The sequence below is a fragment of the Monodelphis domestica genome, chromosome 2 (assembly GCF_027887165.1).
Source record: "Monodelphis domestica isolate mMonDom1 chromosome 2, mMonDom1.pri, whole genome shotgun sequence".
Lineage (NCBI taxonomy): Eukaryota > Metazoa > Chordata > Mammalia > Didelphimorphia > Didelphidae > Monodelphis > Monodelphis domestica.
Window position 1 is genome coordinate 533527382 of NC_077228.1, and position 18863 is coordinate 533546244.

At 38.0% G+C, this 18863-nt stretch overlaps 1 protein-coding gene across 2 annotated transcripts in view; it reads right to left on the bottom strand.

The window, feature by feature from the left end:
• LOC107651152 (zinc finger protein 665-like) overlaps window positions 1-18863 on the bottom strand; it is a 70670-nt gene that overhangs the window by 11397 nt on the left and 40410 nt on the right. For both annotated transcript variants that reach the window (XM_056814403.1, XM_056814402.1), the window contains one exon: window positions 7689-7781. In XM_056814403.1, the coding sequence (XP_056670381.1) occupies window positions 7689-7781 (93 nt within the window). The remainder of the gene's footprint in view (window positions 1-7688; window positions 7782-18863) is intronic.

Here is an 18863-nt window from a genome sequence, read left to right on the forward strand (position 1 = left end):
AGGCAGAAGAGAGCAGTAAAGGCTAGACAATGGGGGTCAAGTAACTTGCCCAGGGCCACACAGCTAGGAAGTGTCTGAGGCCAGATTTAAACCTAGGACTGCCTGCCTCTAGGCCTGGCTCTCAATCCACTGAGCTACCCAGCTGTCCCCCGATAATGTAATTTTCTAAGGGATCATGTTCAATCTCATCTTTTCTGTTACAGTAACTGAGATCACAGGATGAATGCCAACACTAGTTTTTTCTATTGAACTAAGCCATAAGGAATTTACTTTTTTGGAATAGTCATTACTTATTTCTTTTTAAATAATTTATCCTTAAATGCCACTGATCACTAAAATAAAAATAGATTCCTTATAATAAACACCATTTTAAAAAAAAGAAAGACATTAGGGGGCATCTGAGTAGTTCAGTGGATAAAGAGCCAGGTCTAGAGATGGGAAATCCTGAGTTTCAAATCTGGCCTCTAAACACTTCCTAGCTGTGTCAGCCCTGGGCAAGTCACTCAACCCCATTGCCTAAACATTCCCACTCTTCTGCATTATTGGTTCCTTGGAGGTTCCCACTGTGACCCAAGAGATCTGAGTTCAAAATGTGTGAATAGCACCTCAAACAATAAAGAGTTGGCCAGTTTTGTTAGGAAGCTATTTTTCCTCTGGGATAAGCATGTGCTTATTTTAACTTTAATAAATTTCTTTCTGCAGTGATTCTAAGCATTATGGTGGGAGGATATAATGCTTTTGGGGTTCATGCAGTGATTAGATTAATCCCTGACTGCTTCTGACTATGGGCACCATGTCCTTTCTGTTACTCAACTGCACATCAAATTCTTTCCAAACTTCTGGGAAGGTTGAACATTTAGGTGTGTGAAGATCATTAAAGCTCTCTCCTAGGGTCCTGCCCAAGACCCTGCATTCCTGGAGCTACCTCTAGTAAGAGAATCTTTAAATATACAGGCTCCATATGTAGAACGATTCATTGGGGGAGATGTGTCATGTTAAATCTCCTAGAACACGCAAGTGAGGAGATTTAGCATGCTGGTCTCCCAAGAATCAAAGGGGAGATTGTGAAAAGGAAATATGCCCTTCCCCCTTTCTCTACATGTACCTCGCATGGGACCTGGAAGCAAGGACTATGTGAGGGAAATCATGGGGTAGATTAGGTGATGAGGATAGAATGGCAGCTAGAAAAAGCCAGCAATGGACTCAAGAATATCAAGAGAGAAGGGGGATGGGCAATCTTCCCCTGTACAGCACCACTGGGAGTCACAGCCATATTAGAAAGCATGGCTGGCTCTGGAGATGTCATGTGTGAGAGTTAGTGAAGAATAAATAGGAGAATAAATTTGATAAAGTGAGGTATGAGTGAATTTTGGCCTCTTCTCTTCCATGTTTGTTGCTAAGCAGACTTGCCTGTGAGGGTAGTTAGGAGCCCTCTAGGAGGCCATAGAATAGCCAGCTAAATGAAGCAATAAAGAAAGTACCTTCATACTTCTCACTCTTATTTTTCCATCTTTCTTTTCCCCCTACTAGCTTTGATTTATAAAAATATTAATTTATGGCTAGTCTCCTAATTTTAATTATTACATTTATGGCAAACATGGAGGAATCAGATATTATAGAATTACTTCATGCTCTGTTAACAGATGATGAAAGGAACATGATCCTTTCCACTGTAAATAAGTCTCAAAATGGTGATGCAGTATGTTGGCCCCTAGAAAACCTGAAATGGAATTTTAAATTCAACCAAAGATTACATCCATCTATGTGAGAATAGAAATGCATTATTAAAGGGAATAAAAGCTTGCTCTGACAGGCCAAGTGATTGGACTAAATTCGATGACCTCAGCCAAGGAGAGAATAAGAGACCATCTCAGTTTTATGACAGTTGAACTAGGTTTTAGGTATCATGGCATGGATATCTCCAGAGGCATAGATGCCAGACTCATAAGGATTCATTTTGTAAAGAATCATTCCTGAGAGATTAAGGACTATTTTAAGAACAATTGCCCAGACTGGCCCATCATGGACATAGAAAAACTAAAGACGACAGCAGCATATGTCTTTGAGGGCTGTGAAAGATGAAATAGAGAGAAAGCTGAAAAAGAGGAACTGGAGAGATTTTGAAAGGAAAAAACTGAATAAGAGGTGAAATTAAGGAAGAAAAAATATGAATTATAAAAACAAATAAAAGAAAGAGCTGAAAGACAAACAGAGGTCATAAAAGAATCCATGAAGCAACCAATGCCATGTTCTTTTTGTGGGAAACAAGGTCATGTAGCTATGAGTTGTAGAATGAGAAACAGAAGGTGGAGAAATAATAATAATAACAATAATAATAATAATAGACCCTCCAATAGGTTCAGTGATTATAATGCATAAATTATAACTCAGTTCATAATACTTCTCAAGGAATCTGTAATTTTTGTGGAGCACCACAGAGAAATGGTCAGAATGAGTAAAGTGATAGCGAGAGGTATGGCCAAAGGAACCAAGATGTATGATGATACTCGGGAGGGGAAGGGACCTCAAGGAGTCTGGAGGTGAATTTGAAACCTGTTCAGATCTCACTGTTCTCCTCTCCACAGTGAAGAAATCTGTAATGCAATCTTAAATACAGCTCTACAACCAGAAGACAAGGTGTAAATAAAGTACTGTTAACCACTGCAACAGCTACCTAAATCAGAGAAAAGGTCTCTTGGATACATTCCTTGCATGTACAAAATGGGTACTCTCTACTGACTGTAAATCAGACAGACTGTAAATTAGACAGACCTTGTGGTGAGTGTTAAAAGACTGACTGACTGATATCTCTCTCTCTCTTAAGACTCAGGTCTAGGCCATGTTGGCTTAAGGCCCTTCATACTTATTTCCTTTTTCTCTCTTTTTCTCTTTTCTTTAATTCTACATTTGAATTAATTAAAATCTCTATAAAAACCCAGTTGACTTGGGTATTTGAATAATTGGGAATATTTCCCTGGCAACCACCTTCTATTTGATTTAAAAACCAAGACACTGTAGTGAAACATATTTTTCTGCAGTCAAATTTACTCACCCTCTCTTATATCTATCACAATTTATATGTTCCACCATTTTAACTCACTACAGTTTACATCATCACTCTTTTAACTGTTACAGTTTAAGGTTTTCAACCATTTTAAAACTAACATGACACTGAGTGACACCCTATCACATATAGTGCATTTGCTGCTTTTTCTTTAGCTTTAATTTTGCTCTTAAGTTTACATATTAATCTAATGTTACTTTCAGTTAATATGTTTTGATTAATAGCTATGTGTTGTTACATTGTCCTTATATGTATCTTCTTCCTATGACTAGACTAGGGTCAATGCCATTATAAAAGTCCATAGACAAGTCGGACAAACTCTTTTCCATGGCAAAGCCATTGGTTCCGAGGGATGCTGGGTCTGCCACTGGATCCATCAGAACTCTGTTTTGTCATGGGAAACAATTCCAGTCCATAGGAACCAGACGTGACCACAGCCTGCACCATAGGAAGGTCACATATTACTAAAACAGCCTTTTGCTCCTTTTTGCTTTGTTAACTGTTACATAGATGATGATGGATGGACTCCATCAAAAAGGTTACAACCTGTATCAGTAACCTTTGATGAATTTAAGGACCTGAAAATAACAGTTGATTTAAATTGGTCTTCAGAAGTGTTTTTTTAGATATCTAGAACCACCATTACCTCTGACTGATCATTTCCCTACCTTTGACTAGTGTGTGACAAGAGACATGGGCCCGTTACATACCAGTAAGTATATGGGTGACAAAGTGAAGTGCAACCTCACCATTCCATTCCTACCTCCACATTCATGTGTGCTAGAGCAAAGCTTAGAAACGCGATGGACGGGACACATAAGTACATGTCTTTTATGACTGTTATGGTCTCATCCCAGTGGAGGATTTCCATGGGGTTTGGCGAGCCCCGGACAGTTTTAGGTTTCTAATTCTTCAGCTTATTCTACTCTTCCCCCGGGGTGGTAGGGTACCTGTGGTTGGGCTTATGTTATTCCACCTGTATCAGTGCACAATCACTATATTGGTCAGGTAGACAAGTCCATGGCCAGAAATCTGGGGTCTTGGTGGCATTCTAGACCCAAGAGGCCAAGGTCAAATTCAGCAGCATCCTCATCAACAGTACAGAGGTTTTTCTGCCCACTCCTGCCAATCTTTGGAATGATGGCAGTAATAGACTCTGTTAGAAACATCTCAGCTGAGGTTGAAAGATTGGCTCAAGACACAGCTCAAGCCTTCTCTCAAACAGTGGAGGCCATCTCTTTCCTACAAGAAGAGACTGACTCCTTAGCAAACACAGTTCTACAACATCAGCTGGCCCTTGACATGGTTACAATTGCATCAGGAGGTACATGTGCCTTTATTAATCAATTTTGTTATTCTTATGTAAACAGATCTGGAGAAATTTTGACAAACATCCATGAGCTTGAAAGGATTTTAAATGTCCCACAAGCTGCTGTAGAGTCTCATGGCTGCAGGATACTGGTTTATTTGCTACTATAATCAAATGGACTCATAATTTTGGGAATTGCGGTACTTTTTAGAATTTGTATTAGCTGTTTTACTACTGTTTATCACAAGTATTACCTTGTGAAAAAAGTATGTACACACACTGTGGATCATGGCCAAGTTAGAGAAGAAATTGAGCTCACTTTTGAGGGAGAAATTCTTGTATTATGCCTCTGTTTGGCTAACCCATTGTCACATGGCATGTGCAAGACGAGTTTCTGGTTGTTTTTTTATTTACTTTTCTCTAGATTTCCAAAGGGAAATTTGATTTTTTCTTATTTTTTTTTACTTGAGTATATGGAATCAGTATTAATGTTTTTGATTTTGAAAGATGTTTGCAATACCTATTAGCCCTGATACTAATGTATACCCAAAAGATTTAGACTATGAAAACCTGCCATTGAGTGTGAAGTATTATGTGACTTTAATTAATATTTGTATCTGATTCCAGAAGAAGGGATTACTAAGGAGCTACTGTACAGTGCAAAGAAGCACAAGTCAAGGAGACCAACAATCCCTGTGGGATTGATAAGGATCTAGGACAAGACAGAGGACTTGTTTTGGGGATTGAGGAAGCAGCTGTATGGCAAATTCAGACACTGGACTTCCTTGGGCCAGGTTTCTACAAATATCTTAGGAATCTTAAATTTACTCAGACTCTACTTTAGAAGATTTGGTTAAGCTATTCCCCTATTATAACAATGGAGATCCTTGATCAGGAATGTATTGGGAACTTTTAAAATTATTCCACCCTACTCAGACAGGGAAGACAGACTTCCCTGAGGGGAAGATAAAGTTGTAAACTCCTGATTGAACAATAAAAGTCCCCAACTCATACCTTATAGTAAAGCTAGAACATTAAGCTAGGTCTATTTTAGATCTAATACAAAACAGTGTTAAGTACTTGTAAAGGTTAAATTAGTACCTAAAAGGTCAAGCAACTTACAAAAGGCAAGCGTAACAAAGAGGTGTGAAGTACTCAGAAGATTTAGTCTAACCAGAGGAGGTGAAAACCAAAGTTGGTGAAAACTAAGAATGGGCAGTCCTGGGGAAAAGCGTCTACTGTAATTGGTAGATGTGAATTTTTAGGGGAGGTGACATAAAAGAGAAAATTTCTTTAAAAGGAAGGGGTAAGAAGACATGAAAAAATTTGACTTCAGTTTGCAACTGAATTCAATTTGGAGAGTAATTTCAGTTCAGAGTGGAAGAACCCAGCTTGGAGACAATCTTGTGGTGAGTGATAAAGACTGACTCGCTCTCCATTAGGCTCAGGCCTAGGCTCTTTTTCTACTGCTTGGCTCAGCCTGAGTCAGAGCAATTCAAACTAACTAATTCTCTCTCTCTCCTCTCTCTATGCTCTTTTTCTCAGTTTCTGGTGTCTAGCCAAGGAAGATGCTGCTGAATATCACACTGTAAAAATCCACAGGAGATCTACATTAGACGATTTTATTCTATCTTTCTATATATTTCTCATCTTTTACTTATCCAAGTAATTCTAATAAACTTTATTAAATTATAAGGACCAGAGTCGTAATTTCACTATAACATAGGCAAAAAGCCACAGGCTTTCACTGAATGGCTAAGACTATACTAGATTAGCTTTTTCATATCTGGGATATCTTGGAATAACAACTCATGAAAGCTGAAATCACTAGACCAAGATGTTCCATGGATTTGCATTCTTGTAGCAGTCTCTTTGAAAACCCTGATAGCTAGCCATGCACAGTGAGGCCATTATGACACCATTATGGACCACCACCACTGTTCTCCAAAAAAGACCTTGAATTGCCCCTAATTGCCATGCTAAGCTAGTTTTCTGATCAGAACTCATCCTCTGCTCATGGTATTATTCTTCTATCTAGAAGCTTCTCAAAGGCACTAATGGACAACACTGTTTAGCCATTCACTAGAGTTCCAATGAGAGAATAACCAGTTACCAGTGGAAGAAAGGAGAAGGTTATGTTTGAAGAAATTCTATACTTAAAAACGTTGTTTTAGAGCTAAACATTTTTTAAAGCCCTTTACCTTCTGACTTAAAATCAATATTAAGTGTCAGTTCCAAGACAGAAGAGCATTAAGGGCCAGGCAATTGGGGTTAAATGAATTCCCACATTTAAGAAGGGTCGAATATCAGATATTAACACAGAATCAGCTATCTCTAAGGTCGGCCTCTTGATCCACTGAGCCACCTAGCTGCTTATTCATTAACACTTTTAAAAAAGGAAAAATATAATGCACAAGTAACCTTCATGTAAATTTATCATTCAATACATTACTTGTAATGAGCCAACAAAAAATTGCACCTTTAAATATATTAACAATCAATTCATTTTGTTGATTGGTTGGGGAGCTAAAAACAAAGAATGAATTTCCATCCCTCAGTAAAAGAACTTCAACAATTCACCTCCTGTTTTCTCTATCATATATGTATGAGCACGCTCAGTTTTCTACTTAAAAATGAGAATACAGCTAGCGGTTCAGTGGACAGAACACCAAGCAAGGTCAGGAAGACCTGAGTTCTAATCCCACCTCAGAACCTGCCTAGTACTGTGACCCTGGACAAGTCAGCTTCAGCTTCTTCATCTGTAAAATGAACATCATAATATCCCTGACCTCCTCAGGTTTATATAAGGATCACATAAGATTTAGAAAATGCCTGGCACAGAGTAGGCTGAGTAAAAGACAGCTATTAGTTTTTTCATTGTTAATTTTATTTTGATTATTCACTCCCTAATTCTACTCTTATTTAATCTGTTAATGTCCTCATGCTTCCATTCCCTTATTTCCTATTGAACTAAATGGATTTCCATTCCAAAACACTGTCTTTTCCCAAGATTACCTAAGAGTGTGTGGTTCATGATCTGCTACTGCTTCTCAAACCATTTCTATGTTTTTTTTCTAGATATTGAGGTTCCTGACAGCATGGCCTGCCTCTTCCATTCTCTTTCTGGGAAGTAAATTATTGAGGGGACTTGGATCCACACCCCTCTTTTATCCTCAGGATCAGACCATAGGAAATGCTTAATCAATGCTACTGACTGATTGCCCAGACCCAGGACTGATCCCATCAAGACCATTAATTTACAAGGAGAGGAAGAAAATTTAATGCGGAAGGAGCAGCTGCTTTTCGACGACTCACCTATACAAGCTCCTGTCCCAGCTTCTCCCTCTTCATTCTGTACATCTTCTCTCTTCAACAGGAAGAGCAAATCTAGTTTGGAAACGGGAATCCCTGCAACACGGAGAGAATGAAGAGCTGAGTTCAAAGAGCTATCTGAGAATTCAAAAGTTAAAAATAAAATTTTTATCCATTTCTTCTGTTCTCAGAACACCTCTGTTTCTCAATATTCTAACCGTTTCTCCCTATCAGATAGTAATTCCTCATCAAAAAAAAGAAATTTTAATGAAAAAGAGGAAGATAAAAACATTTGGTAAAATCAATCAGTATGTCACAAACCTGGCATCATATGCAAAGTCCAGAACTCTCAGTCTGCAGGCTACAAATGATCAGTCAAGAAGAAATGAAAAATCAGGCAAGTAAGAAAACGTAGAGGGACTCTATGTTGTAATCCAAGGCAAAATTGGTCAAAATTCCATGTACACAAAGGCTAGCCATCCAAAGGTCTGTCATAATCAGGACAATACACATTTCCCGACCAATTAAAATATTCCAAACAAAATAAATACAAACTAAAACAATAAATCCACATGTAGCATTAAAGGCTATCCTGCTGGTCAGCAATGCTTTCTGGTTCTGTATTTCTGTGCATTTCAAAAGCCAGTTTAAAAAGATCTTTTCTTTTCTTTCCATTTACTGTCTCCTTAGCACTCTGAGCCCCAGGCTCCACATGCAGTTCTCCTGCTTCAACCAAAATGAGAGGGAAAACCTCTCATCCCAAATATACCCAGTCAAGCCCTGGCTGCCCTTTCTTCTTCTTCTTCCTTTTTAAAAATATTTAAACCTTATTTTATTTAGTCATTTCAAACATTATTCATTAGAAATAAAGATCATTTTTCTTTTCCACCCCCCCCTCACCACCCTTCCCATTGGCGATGAATGATTCCTCTGGGTGTCACATGTGTCCTCGATCAGCACTCATTTCCATGTTATTGCCTTTTGCACTAGGGTGTTAATTTTAGAGTCTTTTCCCCATCACATTCTGTCCACCCCTGTAGTCAAGCTGCTGCCTTTCCTTGGTGTTTTTACTGCCACTGTTTGTCCTCTGCTTGAGGGTAGTGTTTTTTTCTCCTTGATCCCTTCGGGTTGTTCAGGGACATTGCATTGAGACTAATGGAGAAGTCCTTTACTTTCAAATGTACCACAGTGTATCAGTCTCTGTGTACAATGTTCTCCTGGCTCTGCTCCTCTCACTCTGCATCAATTCCTGGAGGTCATTCCATTCTCCATGGAATTCCTCCAGTTCATTATTCCTTTGAGCACAATAGTATTCCATCAGCATTATATACCACAATTTGTCCAGACATTCCCCACTTGAAGGGCATCCCCTCATTTTCTATTTTTTGCCACCACAAACAACGCAGCTATGAATGTTCTTCTACAAGTCTTTTTCCTTATTATCTCTTTGGGGTACAAGCCCAGCAGTGCTATTGCTGGGTCAAAGGGCAGACCGTCTTTTATCGCCCTTTGGGCATAGTTCCAAATTGCCCTCCAGAATGGTTGGATCAGTTCACAACTCCACCATCAATGAATTAATGTCCGACTTTGCCACATCCCCTCCAGCATTCATTACTTTCCATAGCTGTCATGTTAGCCAATCCACTAGGTGTGAGGTGATACCTCAGAGTTGTTTTGATTTGCATCTCTTTGATTATGAGAGGTTTAGAACACTTTTTCATGTGCTTATTAATAGCTTTGATTTCTTTGGCTGAAAATTGTATATTCATGTCCCTTGTATGAACCTTAAAAATTCTCAGACCCTACTTCATAAGGTTGGGTTAAGACCATTCCCCACATTAAACAATGAAGTAACTAATATCAGGAATGTGAGAACTCTACTTCACCATACTTAAGCATGCCTTAGGGGAAGATAAAGTTGTAAACTCTTTGCTGGACAATGAAAGTACTTAAACCCATTGTTATAGTAAGACAAAAAGTTCTTAAGCCATGCCTATTCTTAGGACTAATACAAAAGGGTGCTAAGTACCTATAAAGGTCAGGCAACTTGTGAACTTACAAGGAGCAAAGAGGTGAGAACTTACTCAGAGATTCTAGTCTACTCAGGTGTGAATTACTCAAAAGATTAGTCTTCGTAGGTATGAACTAAGAATGGTCTGTCCTTTGAAATACGTCTACTCTGATTGGTAGATGTGAGAACTTAGGGAAGACATAAGAGAAAATTCCCTTTAAAAGGAGAAGAGAAACTGATAAGTAAAACAGTCTGTTGATGAACAGTCTCTTGGAACAGTCTCTTGAGGACAGTCTCTTGAAGACAGTCTGAGGGAGGCTGACTCTGACTGGAACTCCCTCTGAGGAGACTCTGTCCCTCTGACTCCTTGCTTGGACAAATCTTGTGGTGAGTGATAAAAGACTGACTGATCTTTCTCTTAAGGCTTAGGCCTGGGTTGGCCAGGGCTGCCCTGGGCTGGCCAGGGCTGGCCATGGCTGGCCTATCCTTTTCTCATTATTACCTTTTTCTCTCTCTCTCTCTTTCTTAATTCCTCATTTGTATTCAATTAAAATCTCTATAAAACCCAGCTGACTTGGGTATATTGAATAATTGGGAATTTTCCCCTGGCGACGACCTTATATATTGATTTAAAACAAGACACTGTCTTGAAACCATATTTTTTGCAGTCACAATTTACTCATCCACTCTTTTATCTACAACAATTTAAGTCTTCCACTATTTTAATCACTACAGTTTATGGCCTCCAGCTATTTTAATTCTTACACTTGCCATTTATCAATTGGAGAATGGCTTGATTTTTTGTACAATTGATTTAGCTCTTTATAAATCTGAGTAATTAGACCTTTGTCAGAGGTTTTTGTTATAAAAATTGTTTCCCAATTTGTTGGTTCCCTTCTAATTTTGGTTGCATTGGTTTTGGTTGTATAAAACCTTTTTAATTTGATGTAATCAAAATTATTTACTTTATATTTCATGACTCTTTCTAGGTCTTGTTTGGTTTTAAAGTCTTTTCCTTCCCAAAGATCTGACATGTATTCTATTCTGTGTTCACTTAGTTTACTTATAGTTTCCTTCTTTATATTCAACTCATTCTCCCATTCTGAGTTTTTCTTGGTGTAGGGTGTTAGTTGTTGATTCAAACCTACTCTCTCCCATACTGTCTCTTCCAGTTTTCGTCAAATAGTGGGATTTTGTCCCAGAACCTGGGGTCTTTGGGTTTGTCATACACTGGCTTTCTGAGTTCACTTACTCCAAGTCTATTCCATTGATCCTCCTTTCTGTCTCTTAGCCAGTTCCAAATTGTTTTGATGACTGCTGCTTTATAATATAGGTTGAGATCTGGGACTGCAAGGTGACCTTCCTTTGTATTTTTTTCATTATTTCCCTGGATATCCTTGATCCTTTGTTCTTCCAAATGAAATGTGTTATGGTTTTTTCTAAATCAGTAAAAAAAAAAGTTTTTTGGAAGTTCAATGGGTATGGCACTAAATAGATAAGTTTGGGTAGGATGGTTATCTTTATTATATTGGCTCATCCTACCCATGAGCAGTTAATGTTTTTCCAATTGCTCGGGTCTAGTTTTAGTTGTGTGGAGAGTGTTTTGTAGTTGTGTTCATATGGCGGGAGATAGATTCCTAAGTATTTTATTTTTTCTATGGTGATTTTGAATGGGATCTCTCTTTCTATTCTTGCTACTGAGATGTGTTGGAAATATATACAAATGCTGATGACTTAAGTGGGTTTATTTTGTATACTTTGCTAAAGTTGTTGATTATTTTGACTAGCTTCTTTTATGGTTGATTCTCTTGGATTCTTTAAGTAGACCATCCTATCATCTGCAAGAGGAATAACTTGATCTTCTCCTTGCCAATTTCAACACCTTCAATTTCTTTTTCTTCTCTAATTGCTACTGCTAGTGTTTCTAATACAATGTTAAAGTACAGCTGGAAGCCTTAAACAGAAGAGCAGACCATACTGAAAAGGAAAACCAGTCCTTAAAGAACAGAATTAAGCAACTGGAAGACAATGATCTTGCAAAACAGCAAGAATTAATAAAGCAAAGTCAAAAAATTAATGAATTAGAAGAAAACATAAAATATCTCACTGACAAGGTGACAGACCAGGAAAACAGAGGAGAGACAATTTGAGAATTATTGTTCTACCTGAAAAACCAGAGATTAACAAAAACTTTGATGCCATACTACAAGAAATCATCGAAGACAACTGCTCTGATGTTCTCAAATGAGAAAGCAAAATAGAAATCAAAAGAATTCATAGAACACCCTCTATACTAAATCCCCAAAAGACAACCCCCATGAATGTAATTGCCAAATTCAAGAGCTTCCAAGCTAAGGAGAAAATCTTATAAAAAGCTAGGAAAAAATAACAAACTTCAGATACAAAGGAGCTCCAATAAGTATCACACAAGAACTAGCAGCAGCTATGCTACAAAATCGCAAACTCTAGAACACAATATTCAGTAAGGCAAGAGAACTGGGTCTTCAGCAAAGATTCAGCTACCCATAAAAACTGACTTGATACTTCCAGGGGATGGCATGGGCATTTGACAAAATAGAAGATTTCCCAGTATTTGTAAAGAAAAGACCAGAATTCAGTGGAAAGAATGACATTCAAACACAAAGAGCAAGAGAAACATGAAAAAGTAATATGAAAGAATGGGAAAAGGAGAAAAGTGCTCCCCCCCTCCTTTTATTCAAACTCTCTTCTATAAGAGCCATAATTAGATCAAATTATATGTACTAACAATTGGGGGAAATGTATGTATAACTTTCAAAAATTGTAAGCATAAATAGAGTAATCAGAAGAGGCACTCATAGGGAAAGATTGGGGCACTAACATGATTTGGAGGGGGAAAAAAACAAAAATAAAGAAAAAGGGAGTGGGAATCAATGATGGTATTAAGATATACTTGAAGATATAGAAATAAATTAAACAGAACAATCGTCACAGAAAGATACATATGGTAAGGGGAGGGGAAGAATTCTCTTATAAGAAGGAGAGGAAAAGAAAGCTAAATGGTATTACTTAAACCTTACGCTCAGTGAAATCAACTCTGAGAGGGAAGAGCATCTAGATACATTGGCATCTTGAATTCTATCTTATCCAACAGGGTAAGGGAGAACGGAAAACTAAGGGGGGTAGGGGGGAGGGAATACAAAAACTGAGGGAAGGTGAGGGGGGAGGGGAAGGGAAGAAAAAGGGAGGGGCTAGAAAGGGAAGCACAACAAGGGAGGGGACTAGGGGGACTGATTTAAAGTAATCCACTGGTTTAAAAGGTAACAGCAAAAGAAGAAAGGTCAGAATTAGGGGAGGATACCAAAATTCTGGGGAATTCACAAATGACAATCATAACATTGAATGTGAATGGGATGAACTCACCCATAAAACATAGACAAATAGCAGAATGGATTAGAATACAAAACCCATCCATATGTTGTCTTTAGGAAACACACATGAGGCAGGTAGATACTCGCAAGGTCAAAATTAAAGGTAAGAGTAAGACCTATTGGGCCTTGTTAAAGACAAAAGAGTGGTTTTCTTAAACTGTGACTGTGAAAATATGGTTTAAAGACTGTGAATTGGCAAAACTGCAAAGATAAATTTTAATGTCTTGGTTTTATATTAAAAAATAAAGTGATCGCCATGGGAAAAATTCCCAAAATATGAAATATCCAAGTCAGCTGGGTTTTATGGAGATTTTAATTAATACAAATAAAGGAATTAAGAAAAAGGAGAGTATAAGAGAAATATAGTATGAAGGGCCAAGGCCAACATGGCCTAGGCCTGAGCATTTTAAGAGAGACTAGTCAATCTTTTATCACTCACCACAAGATCCTTCCAAGCAAAACGCTAGTGTTCAGAGAGACCCAGCTACTCCAACTAGTCCCAGCTCCAACTCAGCTACCAAAGCTGAATTCAACTCCAGAGCCCTCCAACTCCTTCCTTTTAAAGAAAATTTTCTCCTATGTCACCTCCCCTAAATTTCTACATCTACCAATCACAGTAGCCGTTTTCCAAAGGAATGACCATTCTTAATTCATACTTGAGTAGACTGAAACTTTTGAGTAAATTCACACCTGAATAGACTAATCTTATCCTTTGCAAGTTGCCTTGATTAATTTGATCTGCATAGGTACTTAGCACCCTTTTGTATTACATTTAAAAATAAACCTAGCTGAAGGGTTCTTCACTTTAAGTATGGGTTGAGGACTTTTCATTGTTCAATCAGGAGTTTACAACTTTATCTTCCCCTAAATTATGCCTAAGTATGGGTGGAGTAATGTTAGAGTTCCTACATACATTCCTGACCAAAGTCCCTTCATTGTTTTAAAATGGGGAATAGTCCTAACCAAATGTTCTAAAGTAGAGTCTGGGAATTTTTAAGATTCACAGGTCTGAGAAATTTTAAGATTCACAGCCTCAACTGATAGAAAAAAGGCAGGAGTTGCAATCATGATATCTGACAAACCCAAAGCAAAAATAGACCTGATTAAAAGGGATAGGGAAGGTAGGGACACTAATTCATTGCTGGTGGAGTTTTCAATTGATCCATCGATTCTGGAGGCCAATTTGGAACTATACCCAAAGGGCGATAAAAGACTGTATGCCCTTTGATCCAGTCATAGCACTGCCGGGTTTGTACCCCAAAGAGATAATAAGGAAAAAGACTTGTACAAGAACATTCATAGCTGTGCTCTTTGTGGTGGCCAAAAATTGGAAAATGAGGGGATGCCCTTCAACTGAGGAATGGCTGAACAAATTGTGGTATATGTTGGTGATGAAATACTATTGTGTTAAAAGGAATAATAAAGTGAAGGAATTCCATGGAGTCTGGAACAACCTCCAGGAAGTGATACAGAGAGAAAGGAGCAGAACCAGGAAATCGTTATACACAGAGACTGATACACTGTGGTACAATTGAAGGTAATGGACTTCTCCATTAGGGACAATGCAGTGTCCCTGAACAATCTGCAGGGATCTAAAAAACACTATCCACAAGCAGAGGATAAACTGTGGGAGTAAAAACACCGAAGAAAAGCAACTGTTTGACTACAGGGGTGGAGGGGATATGACTGAGGAGACTCTAAATGAACACTCTAATGCAAATACCAACAACACGGAAATGGGTTTGAGTCAAGAACACATGTGATACCCAGTGGAATCAAGCGTCAGCTATGGGAGAGGTGGGGGGGGACGGGGAAAAAGAAAATGATTTTTGTATCCAATGAATAATAGTTGGAAATGACCAAATAAAATAATGTTTAAAATTAAAAAAAAAAAAGATTCACAGCCTCAACTGACAGAAAGAAGGCACGAGTTGCAATCATGATATCTGACAAAGCCAAAGCAAAAATAGACCTGATTAAAAGGGATAGGGAAGGTAAATACATCCTGATAAAACGGCGTATAGATGAGGAAATATCACTAATCAACATGTATGCACCAAATAGTATAGCACCCAAATTTCTAATGGAGAAACTAGGAGAATTGAAGGAGGAAATCGACAATAAAACTATACTAGTGGGAGATCTGAACCAACCACGAACAAATTTAGATAAATCAAATTAAAAAATAAATTAAAAACAGGTAAAAGACGTGAATGAAATCCTGGCTGCACTTTCACTCAGGCCCTAACTAGTCAAGGTGGAGGAGATGGTTTCCTCCCCATTTCCAAGTGCCACTCAAAGATCTCACTCTGCCTCCATCACTTGCTAATTTCTCCTCCTCTGAAATTCATTCAATACAAAACTACCATCCAGGCTAAGCTTTGGCAGCTCTTTCTCTATTGACCTCTGGGCCCTCCCTCTCCTTCCTCAATGAGTTCAGTGCCTACCTGGATCAGTCTTTCTCTCCTGCCCATCCAAGAACACACAAAGGTCAGATGCCTTGTAACCACACCTGGGCCAAGAGCTAGATGGGGTATTTAACCTGGTTGTAAAGGCTACTGGCCCTCTTTTCTACTTCCGCTTCGGATCAGACGTGTCTCTAATGATGTGAGTGAAATTGAATTGGGCCTCTCGGCCCACCTAGCACATGCCTTTCTTACTTGTATTTTCTTTATATTTTAATCTTCAATAAACCTCTAAAAATATAATACTCCTTGCAGAGAGAAACTAATTTCTACCTGCATCAGTTCCCCCTAAATTTTAATCTTTACAGTTTGGCAACTACTTCGGGAAAATGAAATATCTCAATCTTCTGATTCTTTTCTCTACTAAGTTCAGCTTTTAATAGCTACTGCCTAGAAAATTTTTTTTAAGTCACTTTTCTTCAAGATGCTTTTTTGGAAAACCAACTTGACGAGCTCCTGCCGGCAGCCCTCCTCTTCGGACTTTCTTGAATCAATATCAATCACCTGGTAACAGCCCTTCCAACCCAGCTACTGTTGCCTGTAATCTGAACCTGTTTGATATCCCTTTCCTGGTCCCGGCCCTGCCCACCACCTCTGACTGTTCCAGCTCCTGGCCCTGCTTTCCTGTCTCCGCACCAGACCAATTTGCTGTTTGATCCAGATCGAGAACACCTGGTGACATGCCGGCCCAACAAACCCTAGCCTTAGAGCAGATCACTCATCACCCAAGACTAGCTGGTAAAAAACTGAGGTATTGGCCACATGGCGGTTCATAGGAGGAGAGAATAAAAGGGAAAGAAGAAAGTTTTTTTTTTTTCCAAGTGAGAACTTAAAAGCATGGTATTTTTACAAGGATATATTTTAATTGCATTGATCCCTTAATTGACTTCAGCGGCATGTCAGAAAAAAAGAATCAGCTCTGTACAACCTTTTAGCTAACTTTAGGGAGGCAGCTAAGTGCCTCAGGGGACTGAGAGCCAGGCCTAGAGGCGGGAGGTCTTTGGTTGAAATCGGGTCTGAAACACTTCATGGCCCTGTGGCCCTGAGCTGATCGCTTGGAACCCATTGCTTACCCCTTTTCAATTTGCCTTCCGACAATAGGCATCTAAATGGATAACAAACCCAAGGAACTTTAAAGACTGGAGGTTATATATTTTAAGGCATTTCAATGGACTCTGATAGTTTATAAAAATCTCTGTATTCTATTGCATTTTACTGATTGCTTTGTTTAAAGTTTAACTTTGTAATTTTACATTCATATATTACTGCATTCAATATTATTCTGGTGCACTGAATCATTTTAATGTACTGAGTTTTAACTACTGTTAATTTCTGTTGCTTTTCCCCTATAAGGATATTGAACAAATATCATTGTAATTAAGCCCATATATGAAAAAACAGCTTTAGTATTTTTGACTTTGTAAATTGTCACATAGAGGATAGATGGACTTCGTCAGAACTGGTTACACTTGCTATAACAACCTTTGGAAAATTTAATGTGCTAAATATCGCAACTGATTTTAAGGGTTTTTTAAGGATTTTGGAATTTTTTTTAACAATCTCTGGTCATTTTTGCCTGCCCCTAACACGAGGTGTATGACCCATTCTAGTAGCTGAAGTGAAATACAATTATAATCCCCAATCTTCCTGCATTTCTACATATGTGAATGGAAGTTGGGGCAGTTAATCTCAAGGCATTTCTATCCCTAAAAAGCCTCCAAAAAAGGAGCACCTTTCAGCTCACTACTTAACTTCCACCAGAATATCTAGATTTCTTGATGACGTTCTAAATCCACAATGAGTTTTACTTTGTTTAAAAATATGTTTAAATACCAAGGTTGAAAGATTTGCTACGTTTGTAAAAACTTGTAACAAATATCCATCGGTTCATAGGTTTTAAAACAAAATGCCATACAGCAACTTATGTGAAATACGATAGTGTGTTTGTTTGCTATTGTAATTAATTGCGCTATTGAGAATTTCCGGGATTTTGATAACTACATATTTGGACTACTGTTCTTTAACAATGAAAAATGTAACCTTGCTCAATTCATTTGCTTGTACTCACAGTGGATCATGGCCAGATATGAAGACGAAATGGATCTCATTCTTGGTGGTATAGATTTATTTTTCTTTTACTTGGAGTTTTTACACATAAGACTTTGATTGTCTATATTTTCATCCAGAAAATTTTCTTTCTTATTTGGATTTTTCTGATATCTTTTTAATTTCTCTTGCCAATTGATTCAAAAACCTCATACCTCAGCCATGCATCCCTAAGTGTTCCTGTATTTTTCAATCACCCACAACACGGGGAAATGTAAAAAATATTATTATTTTAAATTGCAAACTTTAAATTCCTTTTAAGAAGAATTTTAGGTAAAGAAAGATACGACCTCTCTGAATCCAGAAACTGAAATGTTGGAGAAGACATAATGAAGATGCAACCAGATCACAAGCTACACACACAAAAAAAATCCAATTGAACTTTGGGTGTAGTTGATTGAACATTTATTTGTATGTATACCTTCATGCCAAAGCGAACTGCCCCGTAACTGGCCTTTTGTCAATGTGTCCAGAAATTATTATTGATTTTGTTCTTTTTATTCTCTTATCCTTGAATTATTGTAATCCTTAAATTGATTATGTTTTCATGATCCTTTGGAAAAAAATTATTTTTTTTTTCAAATGATCACACAAGGTAATGTAAAAATGGAGATTTGAACCCTGGACTCCATTCCCCAAAAGTCCTTGCTCACTTCCCAAAATGCCTTTTAACCTCACCTGGGCCGAGGTTATAAATATATATATATATATATTTTAGGGGAAGATAACATTGTAAAACTCCTTACTAAACAATGAAAAAGTATTTAATTCTTACTTAAAGTGAAGCCAGAACCTTAAGCTAGTTCTATTTTTAGATCTAATACAAAAAGGGTGCTAAGTACCTATTGTCAATTAGAAAAAACACAGAACTATTAAATAGTCAAAATCACTCTTTAATCAAGGGAAAAAGGGGTTAGTGCTACTAATGGGACAACAGAGCTGCTTCCCAAGACTGTACAGAGTCAAGATGCCCTGGTCACTAGCCCCTGGGAGTGCCACCAACTCAGGATGGACTCCGAGGAACAAAAGAACTTAAGGAACCTATATAGAACTCTAGATGACCTGGGGAGTTTAGGATTAGAGAGACAGTTTATTGACTTTACAATGGTAAGAAAGGAATATGAGGAGTTCCATAGACAGGAATAACAGTGAGGGGCTGATGCCCTACAGTGGACACAAAAGGGAA